General features: G+C 50.5%; 2 protein-coding genes across 3 annotated transcripts; both read left to right on the top strand.

Moving 5' to 3' along the window:
* The first annotated feature begins 68 nt into the window (after positions 1-68).
* ccdc175 (coiled-coil domain containing 175) lies at positions 69-2,738 on the top strand. Its single transcript, XM_030351918.1, has one exon. The coding sequence runs from the start codon at positions 97-99 to the stop codon at positions 2,284-2,286; it is 2,190 nt and encodes a 729-aa protein (XP_030207778.1). The 5' UTR covers positions 69-96; the 3' UTR covers positions 2,287-2,738.
* A 1,391-nt stretch (positions 2,739-4,129) lies between these two features.
* On the top strand, positions 4,130-11,383 carry LOC115540540 (nocturnin). Of its 2 annotated transcripts, none has more exons than XM_030351946.1 (5): positions 4,130-4,331; positions 8,020-8,156; positions 9,181-9,361; positions 9,822-10,153; positions 10,597-11,383. In XM_030351946.1, the coding sequence occupies exons 1-5, from the start codon at positions 4,262-4,264 to the stop codon at positions 11,122-11,124; spliced, it is 1,248 nt and encodes a 415-aa protein (XP_030207806.1). In that variant the 5' UTR covers positions 4,130-4,261; the 3' UTR covers positions 11,125-11,383. The 2 variants fall into 2 exon arrangements, with proteins under 2 accessions (XP_030207806.1, XP_030207807.1); XM_030351947.1 differs by lacking the exon at positions 4,130-4,331 and adding an exon at positions 6,366-6,658.
* Positions 11,384-11,418: the final 35 nt, after the last annotated feature.

The raw sequence follows: 11,418 nt of genomic DNA, 5'->3' as shown, positions 1-11,418 counted from the left end.
TTTCGTCACCGCCGGCCGGGGAGTGACGTTGCCCTGGTAACCTGATACATTTCGCTACAACTGAACGATACGTGCGTAAAAAGCTGAACACGGAGGATGGCTTCGTGTTTGGTGCCCGATTTCCCCGCCGTGATGATGGCTCTGCAGCATTTAGGGGAACTGGAGAGGCAGTTCAAGGAGGAGAAGATGCCATTCAATACTGAGGCCAGCCATCATCTAAAGGAGATAGCAGCTGCTGTCACCAAGCTGGAGACGTCCAGGCGCTCAGTCCACGAGCAGTTGGAGGTGGAGACCATAGAGAACGGCAAAGTCAGACACCAGATTCACAAGTTCCAAGAAAAAATCAGCAAGGACATCATGGCTGACGTGACCGCGGCCAGGGAGTCCAACGCCAAGGAGATAGCGGATCTGCACGCCGAACTGAACAGAACTGCAGATCTTCAGCGCGCCACGACGGACCGACAGGAGGAGATCCTTAGACAGAATCGCCTGCTGGTCCCCGAGAGGGACCAGGTGAGGGCCAAACACGACAACGACACGGCCGTCCTCAACCACCGGATCTCCCTGAAGCACAGCGCTCAGGCTCAGCTGCAGCGGTCTCTGGACAAGGTGGCGGAGCTCAGAGGCTGCATCGCCGCCGCGGAGGAGAGCAAATCATCCCTGGAGCGCGACATGGCGAGAGAGAGCGCGGCGTTCGACGACACCAAGGACGGCCTCATGGTCGAGCTAGACCAGGTGGCAAATTCCGTGCTGAAGCAGAAGCAGGAGAACGCCAGGAGGCAGAAGAAACTGAGCCATTTCAACAACTTGCGCATGGACCGGGACGACCAGCTGGCCGACTTGACGCAGCACGGGGCCAATCTGGAGCGCACCGTGGAGCGGCTCACGGCGTCGCGCGGCTTGCACGAGGTGCAGTTGAAGGAGGCGGTGGCCGGCCACCAGGAGGCCGGCCACCAGGTGGAGAGCGCCGAGCGGGAGCTGTGCGAGCTGCGCCGCCACTACGAGGCCACCGGCCAGCGGCTCCAGGAGGACCTCGTACTGCTGGACCAGGAGATAGAGGAGGGGACGGCGGCCGGGGTGGTCTACAGGAGGACCCTGGCCGCCGCCGAGGAGCGCGCCAAGGTGCAGCGCCGGGAGGAGAACGAGATGCGGGCCGTCCACCTCACCGTGTCGGAGCGCCTGGAGAGCACCACCCGCCGGCTGGATGAGCAGCTGGCCTCCATCACCCGGCACGGCGCCCAGGCGTGCGTGATGGAGGTGGAGACGGGCCGTCTGCTGGAGAGCAACCTCCTCAACGTGGGCCTCTACCAGGAGTACCAGGAGAAGGCGCGCGGCCGGCTGGGGACGGAGCAGTGGAACCTGGGCGAGGCGGAGGTGGAGAAGCGGGAGCAGGGGATCCTTCAGGAGGAGGCGCGGAAGGCGCAGGAGGCGCACGTCGACAAGGCGACGGCGGCCATACGCGTCGCCAGGGAGAAACACGGCAGCCTGTGCCTGGAGGAGGTGGCGATGCGGCGGGAGCTGGCGTCCAACGCCGAGGCGGACGCCCTGACCCGTCGGCTGACCGGCGCCGAGGTGGACTTTGTCCAGATGGAGACGGAGTACCGCGAGGCGGTGGAGCGGCTCGCCGGGGAGACGGAGCAGCTCCAGAGGGAGACGGAGGCGAAGGAGAGGCAGCTGGAGGAGGGGGAGGCCGCGCTGCGCCAGGCGGAGGCCCGCCACCTGCGGGAGGAGGCCTCGTTCCGGGGGCTGGAGCGTCTCATCGCGGGGCAGTACGGGGAGAAGGCCCGCCTGGAGGGCTCCACGAAGGAGCTCCGGGGGGAGACGGCCGTGCTGCTGGGGCCCCGGGACGAGGTGAAGGCCGGGCTGGAGGCCGGGCGGGCCCGCCACAGGGAGCTGATGGTCGGCCAGGCCTCGGAGCTCCTGGCGGTGGAGGCCCGGATCCAGGACGGCGGGCGGCGGCTGGAGACGGTGAGCCTCGAGAACTCCAGGCTGCGGCTCAGCGTGCTGAAGATGGAGGAGGACATGGCCAGCGCCAGGAGCGCCACGGAGAGGCACGGGAGGGCCGTCGTGGCCAGGAGAGAGCAGGAGCAGGCGGCGTGGGCGCGGCTGCTGCCGGCCTGGGGGGAGGACGAGGCCGTGACGCGGGAGGGGTGTGACGGATACAGGCCCTTGGTGGCGGCGTTCGGGGCGCTGCTGGGGCGCCTGGGGACCAGAAGCGCTCAGTTCGAGGGCATCGCCGAACGAGTGCGACAACAGCTGCTGCACATCAGCAAACTAGGCTACTAGACGGGGGTTATTATAGAGAATGGGGATGTAAACAGGACACCACCTTCTGTGACAGTTCAATTTGTGTGTTACATTGTATGGGTGTAAATGTGTGTTTGTGTTTACATTTCATTTTGTGCAACTTTCCCCAACCTCAAAGATGCCTTATGAAGATTTGTATCGGATCCTAAAGCAATATGATATTTAATAAATGCCTTGAATAGTATTTAGATTTTTATTTAGAAACTTTTAAACATTTCAAATGACTATTTTCTGCATTTATACTATTTGCACTCATAATTCTCATAAACATGACTCCCATAATCACACCCTTCTTTTTCCCTTTCGCAAATATATATTCAAAACCACAACAGGTGTACAAAAGACCACCTTTAGATTACTACCGTAGGTATTGTCGCTACCCTTACACACCTTAAAACACCTGGACTTACCGAATCACAAACCATATGCTAGAGTACGGTTTATTGACTACTCTGCCTTCAACACCATCAAACTGGATTTACTTCTCTCCAAAATGCAACAGTTGGACATTAACCCATACCATATTCATTGGTACCACTCTTTCCTCATCCGTAGGCAGCTGTTCAGAGTTAACAAGACGCTCTCCCCCCTGGTCACAACGAGCAGTGGAGCGCCACAAGGATGTGTGAGCTCACCACTGCTATTCCAATGTATACCAACGATTGCACCTTCAGCACCCCTGACCAATACCTCAGCAAATTTCCGGATGATACGGCACTGGTGATGCTGATGACGGAGGAGATGGAACCTGACCTCTACTATGAGAGTGTGAGGAGATGGGTCCAACGGGGAGAGCACAATGCCCTCACAATGAATCCAATCAAAACACAGGGCGTCGTCTTTGGCATAGTTCAACACGCACCGCCCCAGTCATAATTCATGACAAACCCATAAAACAGTCAGCATCCTTCAAAATATCTAGGGGTATGTGTGGATAGTGTCTTCCCCTGGTCACAGCAAGTGGATTACATTTGCAACAAAGTCCAACAGAGAATTTATTTTCTGAGAAGACTTGGAGCCAGTCAGGGCATCCTACATCAATTCTTTACAAAGCATACCGCAGTATCGGGGTGGCAGTTTAGTTCTGTGGCCTCTTAGTCCAGTTCAATTACAGGATACTAAGACTTCTGAGCATTTTCTCAAAGCTGGTGGGCCACACAATGACGGTCACTTCTATGACAGCTGAACTAAGCGTATGCTCAGGGGGGCAGACAAGATAGCTTTGGACCCCTCTCACGTCTTAAATAAGGAGCATTAGCTCCTGTCGTCCGGAAGACGCTTTAGAATGCCTAGCTGCTGGAGAAACAAATGAAAACACTTATTTCTCCCTCATTCGATATCATTGTTCAACCAACAGAGACGAGTAAATTAGGCTCCACATACATCTCACATGCAAACACACTCACACTCCCAATATCACTACACACACCCCAGAGAAATCAATGGCCTTTAATTTATTGGACTGTGAGACCCCTGACTCTTTTATTTATCTGTGTTTATGGACTCTTGGACTCTTAAATGTTGTGGAAATGTTTTTATGTGCTGTTTTAATGTATTTCTATGAGAATTGAAGAGATGTGTAATGCAAGACACATTTCTGTGTCAACGGATATTAAAATTGATGTTATAGAATCTAATCTAATCTAAATACAAATCACTCAAATTTAGAAACTATGTTTTATATTAACCAAAATGAATGAATTGCGGATTATGCAATCTGCGGGGAAAACCCTTTTTTCAGTACCGGGCTCCAACCAGAAGATGGCACTCTTCAAGTATATTATCGCCGCTGTGCTGCTGTGACCTTGCTCTGCAGCTGTTGGACGACAGAGTTGCACACACACACACATACACACACACATACACACAGAAAGACACAGATAATAGACTCAATACAAACACAAACCCGCACGCGGGACCTATATAGACTTTAACGTCACGCACATGCAACCCTATGTGCTGGTGGTGTGCGGAGACAGCTGCTGGGGTGCGGGGAGCTCAGAGGAAGGTAGCAGTCTGTTGTGGTAAGGGCTGGCATCAGCACTTTGCTTGTTGATCCCACTTCATGTTTTGTCTCTTGGTTCATATCTTGAATCTCTTTAATAGCTCTGTGTGGTCAATAGTTAGCATCTTTATTTGGCAAGCAATATTGTTCCTTTTTTAAAAAGAATCTTTCTCTGTATATATTATTTTGTATTTTATATAACTTCTGATACTATTTATACCTACCTACAAGATGTATTTAGTTTGATGCACAACAAGAATGTATTGAATTGACTTAAGAGTGACGTAAAGGGCTTGTCAGATGATTGTTTATTATTTAATGGGAGTGGTCCTTGCTCCTTTGGCAAACATGACATGTACTCACACTCTTTCTGATGTGCGTTTTAGATGGCTGCTTTCACCAGAGTTGTGTGGGTTTGTGTGTGTGAGGACAGAGAGTGGAGACGTTAAAATGCCACGGCAAAGCAGCTCAAGTGGCAGGAATACAATCTGAAGGTCAACAGTGGAGGAGGCACTTAATACCAAAGAAAGGCAGACTAATCAAGCACAGAGAAATACACGTGATCCATCTATCTTTCCTTCTTTCTTTTCTTTTATCACTTTCTTCACAAAGTAACATAGAACCGGCTTAGGTAATGGATTCCCAAGTGTACAGTTTAAGAAAAACGTGACATAACAATACCACATTTTAACCAATTCACGTTCTGCATGCAAGACAATCTGTAAAGATAGACCATTTTCTATTTATTTTTCCATTTATGACAACGTCATAAATGGAAAAATAAAATGGTATATTGTTTCAATGGGACCTTTGGCTTACATAACAGATTGGGAAAGGTTGAGTTCAACTGTCCCTCCCAAATAAGTTGTTTTCGTGCTAAAAGTTGAGTCATATGAATAATGTGATTATATTATTTGGGATAAAGAGATGAAATGGCGTACCCGGTATCCTCCTTGAAATAAGTCATAAATCAACTAGCGTATAGCGTGGGGCATCAAACCGATTTACTAGGAAATGGTTGTTTGTGTCTAATGTGTTAGTGTGTGTGTGTGAGACACACACACCCGCACACACCCACAGACACACCCACACACACAAAGTGACAGATCGACCCAAGCGCTTGTTTAGTTATATATCCTGTGCGCAATTTATCACTAAACAAGTGTTTGGGTCTTTTGATATTCATTAGAATAGAGATGTGTGTGTGTGTGATTTGGTTTTGCCACTCAAAACCATGTCTCAGCAGGACTGTGTGTCACTGTGAAGCCTTTGTTGCAGTCATTCTGCTTTTCTCAGCTAACATGATAAGCAAGGGGTTGTAAAGGGGCTCCTGATTCACTGTTATATTGTATGTGTCTGTGTCTGCGTGTGCGTGTGTCTTTGTTTGTTATATTACCGATGAATTAGGAAATATCTAATTGCCGACAAAGTTTCTTCTTAGAAATGAGCGTAAAATCAATCAGAGCATAAGGCATGGTTCATCACCCATTTTCAAGGAATGACAGTGCTATTGATTAGACACAGACTTCGGAAAAGTGTGATTTTGATTCACTGTGTGTGTGTGTGTGTGTGTGTGTGTGTGTGTGTGTGTGTGTGTGTGTGTGTGTGTGTGTGTGTGTGTGTGTGTGTGTGTGTGTGTGTGTGTGTGTGTGTGTGTGTGTGTGTCACCAGTGTTCAGTAAAGTCACTGTGTACCTTCTGCACGTTTTTTTATGACTAAGCAAGGGTGTGGGTCAATCTGTCTGGTTTAGTTTTCATTTGATCTTGTGTGTGTGTGTGTGTGTGTGTGTGTGTGTGTGTGTGTGTGTGTGTGTGTGTGTGTGTGTGTGTGTGTGTGTGTGTGTGTGTGTGTGTGTGTGTGTGTGTGTGTGTGTGTGTGTGCACAGCATAGACCAGAGTAATGCAGAGAGCACCCTGCCAAAACGCTGCCAGTCTATGACCTCTGTCAAAAGCCATATGGCTCTGTGACGTCTGCACAACCTAATCCTCCCTTCCTCTCCCCCTCACTCCCTCACTCTCTCCCCCTCTCCCTCTCACGCTCTCTCTCTCCCCCTCACTCTCTCTCCCTCTCCCTACCTCTCTCTCCCACTCCCTCTCCCTCCACCCTCTCACAGCGAACAGTAAACACTGTGTCCGTTTCAGAGCACATGAGCACATACACACCCACACTGTGGCAACACCACATCTGTGTGTCAGCCAGTCATTCTACTTGCAACAGAACAAACCGGTCGGTGTGTGACTACAACAAAAAGCATCGAGCTGGGACCTGGCTACTCGATATTCGCGTGTGTTTTTGTCGCCTGTAGCATCAAAGCGATAGTGATCGGCAGCAACATGGAAACTATGGGTGAGTGAGAGGGTTGTTCGTCGGACGTAAGGGGAGTCAGGCTTCTGGTTTGATCTACCCGTGTGTGGGGTGTGTTCTAGGTTCCCTCGGGTCCCTTGTTAACTTTAATAGACGAGATGTTTTCAGGGTTCAGTATGTTGGATGTACCGAGAGGGAAGTGTGAACGGAATGGAAGAGAAGTATTTGTCGGGGCTTGTATAGAAATACTAATGAGTTATGTGAACTGAACTGAACTGAACTGAACTGAACTGAACTGAACTGAACTATGCGTCTAAATTGTTAAATATTGTTCAATGGAGCAGTTATGTAATAGAGCATGGCATTTAAAGTGTCCACTTGATTAATGTGTGTGTGTGTGTGTGTGTGTGTGTGTGTGTGTGTGTGTGTGTGTGTGTGTGTGTGTGTGTGTGTGTGTGTGTGTGTGTGTGTGCCTGCGCTTGTTCATGCCCATGTGTGTGTGTGTGTTCATGCGGCCAAGCTTTTGTTTACAAGTTTGTGTACAGTCAGCTAATAAACATTTTGGACATTGAGTGCCAGTACGGCTCTTTAAATGTGGCCGGTAAAATACAGAAGAGGAAAAAAACAAAAACTGACTGTTCATGCCAAGATAACTCACCCCTGTTCCACACTATTTACATATTTTGTCTGCATTTTGTCTGCATGTTGTTTATGTTGTGTATGCTGTATATCTGTTACTGTCTTTTGGCGTGCGGCCCACAAATGTACTATGGAGTGAAAAAGAATTTCCCCCAGGGGACAATAAAGTAAAAGTCATATTGACACATAATGCTATAAAAGCTACATTGATAAAGTCCCCATACTGAAAATATATCTATTTGAAATGACATTGCATGCCGATGTTCGTTCTAACTTTCCTTTTGAAATAATATAAATACAAGTAAGTTAACAGTAGATAACAGTAAAAGTTCTCAAAAAAGCGTAACAATATTTTACCAAAGATTTGAACTGGAAAATATTGCATCTCCTTCCTAATCCATCTTGCTTGGTTGCAGTTGATCAAAAGGCTGCTAAGAACAACATGTCATCACGGGACGCGTTTTGTAACGTCAAAAGGATTTCAACACTTTCAGGACATCTTATCTTGAATAGCTCACCGGATGAAAAACATGCGTCAGGAAACCGCTTGTAACAATGTGCCAAGGAAATCATCACTCACTCGGGTCAATACAAGACTCCTTCGGTCAATCTTTAGTCATGGAAATAATATGTTCAATATGTTAATCATGAAAAATCATGCACAGGTTTAGTCGATGTGTTAATGAATACTCAGGTAGACTCATGCAGTTGTGACTCATGCACACATACTGGACCTGACATGACCTCTCCCTCTTCTGTCCCAGGTTGTCCCATGGGTGGGGGGGCCACCAGACTGTACAGCACCATTGGCGGTGGAGGTCGTTCCCTCCCCCTCACGCCAGCCCAACTCGCCAGACAGAATCCCCCCCCAGAGAGAGCGCCACAACCATCCTCCTGCAAGGTACGACCTAACGTGTGTTGCATGCATTCACTCATAGCTTACATTTACATTGAAGGCTTTTAGCAGACTTACAAAAAGTACATTTGTCAGAAGAAGGAGAAACAACAGTATATCGCTGTCGGTACAGTAAGGATAGCTCCACTCTACCTCACGTCTTATATGTGAGGGAAGGTCATGACAATCTTTGGTCTACACACTATATTAATAATACGATTACCTGGGGAATAAGCTCAACGCCAGGGTATGATTCCTACAGAATCATGAAAACACAGATCAATTCTTCACCATATCTGTTTATATATTCTTCACAATATTTAACCCTAACCGCTCCTGACGAGCTGGCTGTCGCCTTGCATGGTTGACTCTGCCGTCGGTGTGTCAATGTCTGTATTAACGGTATTAAAGTCGCTTTGGTTAGAAGCGTCTGCTAAATGCCCTAATTGTAATATATCCCACCTCGAGTACATTTTTGAGAAACGTTGAGTGCATGAAAGGCTGCCAAGACATCAGTGAATTACATCTTCGAATACTAAAACAAGCGGTTTAATTTCCATTAAGGCCATTAAGCAGATGCTTATATCCAAAATGACTTACAATAAATACATTTGTCAGAAGAAAGAGAAAGAATAAATCTCCGTCGGAACAGTAAGGATGTTCATAGAACCAAGTGCCAATCACCTAAAAGGTAAATGGACTGCATTTATACAGCGCTTTTCAAACCAGTGGCCACCCAAAGCGCTTTACAATACTGCCTAACATTCACCCATTCATGCACACATTCACACACCGACGGCGGAGTCAACAAGACAGGGCGACAGCCAGCTCGTCAGGAGCAGTCGGGGTGAGGCGTCTCGCTAAGGGACACCTCGGCACTCCGCTAGGAGGAGCCGGGGATCGAACCAGTGACCTCCGGGTTACCAGCCGACCCCCCCCCCCCCCCACTCACCTGCTGAGCCTCACGCCGCCCCACAGGTTTAACAACGATGGCTCGCTCCCCTGTCTCCCCCCCCCCCCCCCCTTGTAGGACTCCCAGGGGCCGTCTCAGCTTGACCTGGCCCCCCTGGAGCAGCAGCTGCTCCGGGAGTGTGAGGAGGCCCTCAGGGGGCGCCCTCCGCGCTTCCACAGGCACCTGGTCCACTGCGGGGACGGGCAGCGGGCCCCCGGGGGCCCCATCAGGGTGCTGCAGTGGAACATACTGGCCCAAGGTGAGCCCACGGCCCCAGGTGGAGACGCTGTCTGAGGGCCACACTGGCAAGGGGGGGGGTTGCAACGGAAACGCACCGCTTTCCGCGCGCGTGTGTGTGTGAGTGGTTTTGAATTGATGCACGTGTGTGAGTGCCCTGCCATGTGTGTGTGTGTGTGAGTGCGTGCTTCCTTGTTGGTGTGTTGGTGCCCGTGTGGTTGTGTGTGCTCGGGCCTGTGTGTGTGTGTGTGTGTGTGTGTGTGTGTGTGTGTGTGTGTGTGTGTGTGTGTGTGTGTGTCCGTGTGTGTGTGTGTTCTGTCAAATAAAGCAAAAGAAAGAAGGAAGAAGAAACCGAGTGTTAATATTGACACATAATGCTATAAAAGCTATATCAGAGGCCTTGCTGATGTTCGTTGGGGACGGGGGACGGGGGGTCTTCCTAAAACACACAGCCTTACGTTTTATCATCTCATCTCCCCCAGCTCTGGGTGAGGGGGCCGACTGCTTCGTCCGCTGCCCCCCGGAGGCGCTGAGCTGGCCCGAGAGGAAGTACCTCATCCTGGAGGAGATCCTCACCTACAAACCCCACATCCTGTGTCTGCAAGAGGTGGACCACTACTACGACACCTTCCAGCCCGTGCTGCGCAGCCTGGGCTACGGCGGCCACTTCTTCCCCAAGCCCTGGTCGCCGTGTCTGGACGTCCACGGCAACAACGGCCCCGACGGCTGCGCGCTCTTCTTCGACCAATCGCGCTTCGAGCTTCTCGAGAGCGTGAGCGTGCGACTCTCTGCCATGCTGATTCCGACCAATCAGGTGTGTGTGCGTGTGCGTGTGTATTCAGTCTAAATCAGTTAGAGCATAAGGCATGATTACTCAAACCAATTTTCAAGGAATGACAGTACTATTGATCATTAGACACAGACTTTGGAAAAGCGGATTGTGATTCACTGTCTGTGTGTGTCTGTGTGTATTCATGCGAGCGTCACTAGTGTTCAGGGAAGTCACTGTGTACCTTTTGCACAGAATGTATGACTTAACAAGGGTGTGGGTCTATCTCTATATGTGTGTCTGCAACCACTTACTCGTAAATGTTAGTTCCACGTTTTAAAATTGTAACCACATGTGTCATGTGATCACAATTTAGTAAGAAAATTTCAAATGTGTCCCTAATCCTCTTTCATAGGCCTCTCATGTGAACTAATCAACCCCCCTTTAACGGTTTGCCTCCCTGGTCATCTTTTTCGTCCTCGGCACAGATCGCCGTGGTGACGAAGCTCCGCTGCCGCGCCACGGCCAGGTGCGTGTTCGTGGCGGTGACCCACCTCAAGGCCCGCAGCGGCTGGGAGCGACTCCGCGGCGCCCAGGGCTCGGACCTCCTGGCCCACCTCCAGACCCTCCTCCACAATCACAGCCACCCGCCCGGGACCACGGGCCCCCCGGACGCCGCCCCCTCCCTGATCGTCTGCGGCGATTTCAACGCGGTGCCGTCGGAGGAGGTGTACCAACGCTTCGCCTCGTCCCCGCTGCGCTTGGACTCGGCCTACAAGAAGCTGAGCCGAGACGGCGCCATGGAGCCGTCGTTTACGACGTGGAAGATCCGCCCGAGCGGCGAGTGCTGCAGCACGCTGGACTACATCTGGTACGGCCGGGACTCCCTGCAGGTGGAGGCCGTGCTGGACCTGCCCACCGAGGAGCAGATCGGGCCGGACAGGCTGCCGTCCTTCCACTACCCGTCGGACCACCTCTCGCTGATCTGTGATTTCAGCTTCAAGGAGGAACGCTGAACACCTGACTGATCAGACAGCTGGGGGGGAAGGGGGGGGGATTGGTGAACACCTGACTACACTCGACAGCGGGGAGGAGGGGAAAGTACAAAGTCATGGCTCATCAGGGATTTCCTCCAGATGGCGATTTGAATATTATTGAGACATAGGGACAGTCCCCTGCCCGTGAAGGAAATGATTGCAGTGGTATGGAAATAGCCAAAGGCGGGGCAGTTCAATGTAATAAGATGATTCAATAAAATAACGAGTGATAAAGTGATCTGGTGAGTGCAGCCATGGTGAAATATGTACCTT

This window comes from Gadus morhua, chromosome 3 (assembly GCF_902167405.1).
Source record: "Gadus morhua chromosome 3, gadMor3.0, whole genome shotgun sequence".
Lineage (NCBI taxonomy): Eukaryota > Metazoa > Chordata > Actinopteri > Gadiformes > Gadidae > Gadus > Gadus morhua.
The sequence above is the reverse complement of the archived record's forward strand: the minus strand, read 5'-3'. Positions and strand labels throughout refer to the sequence as shown.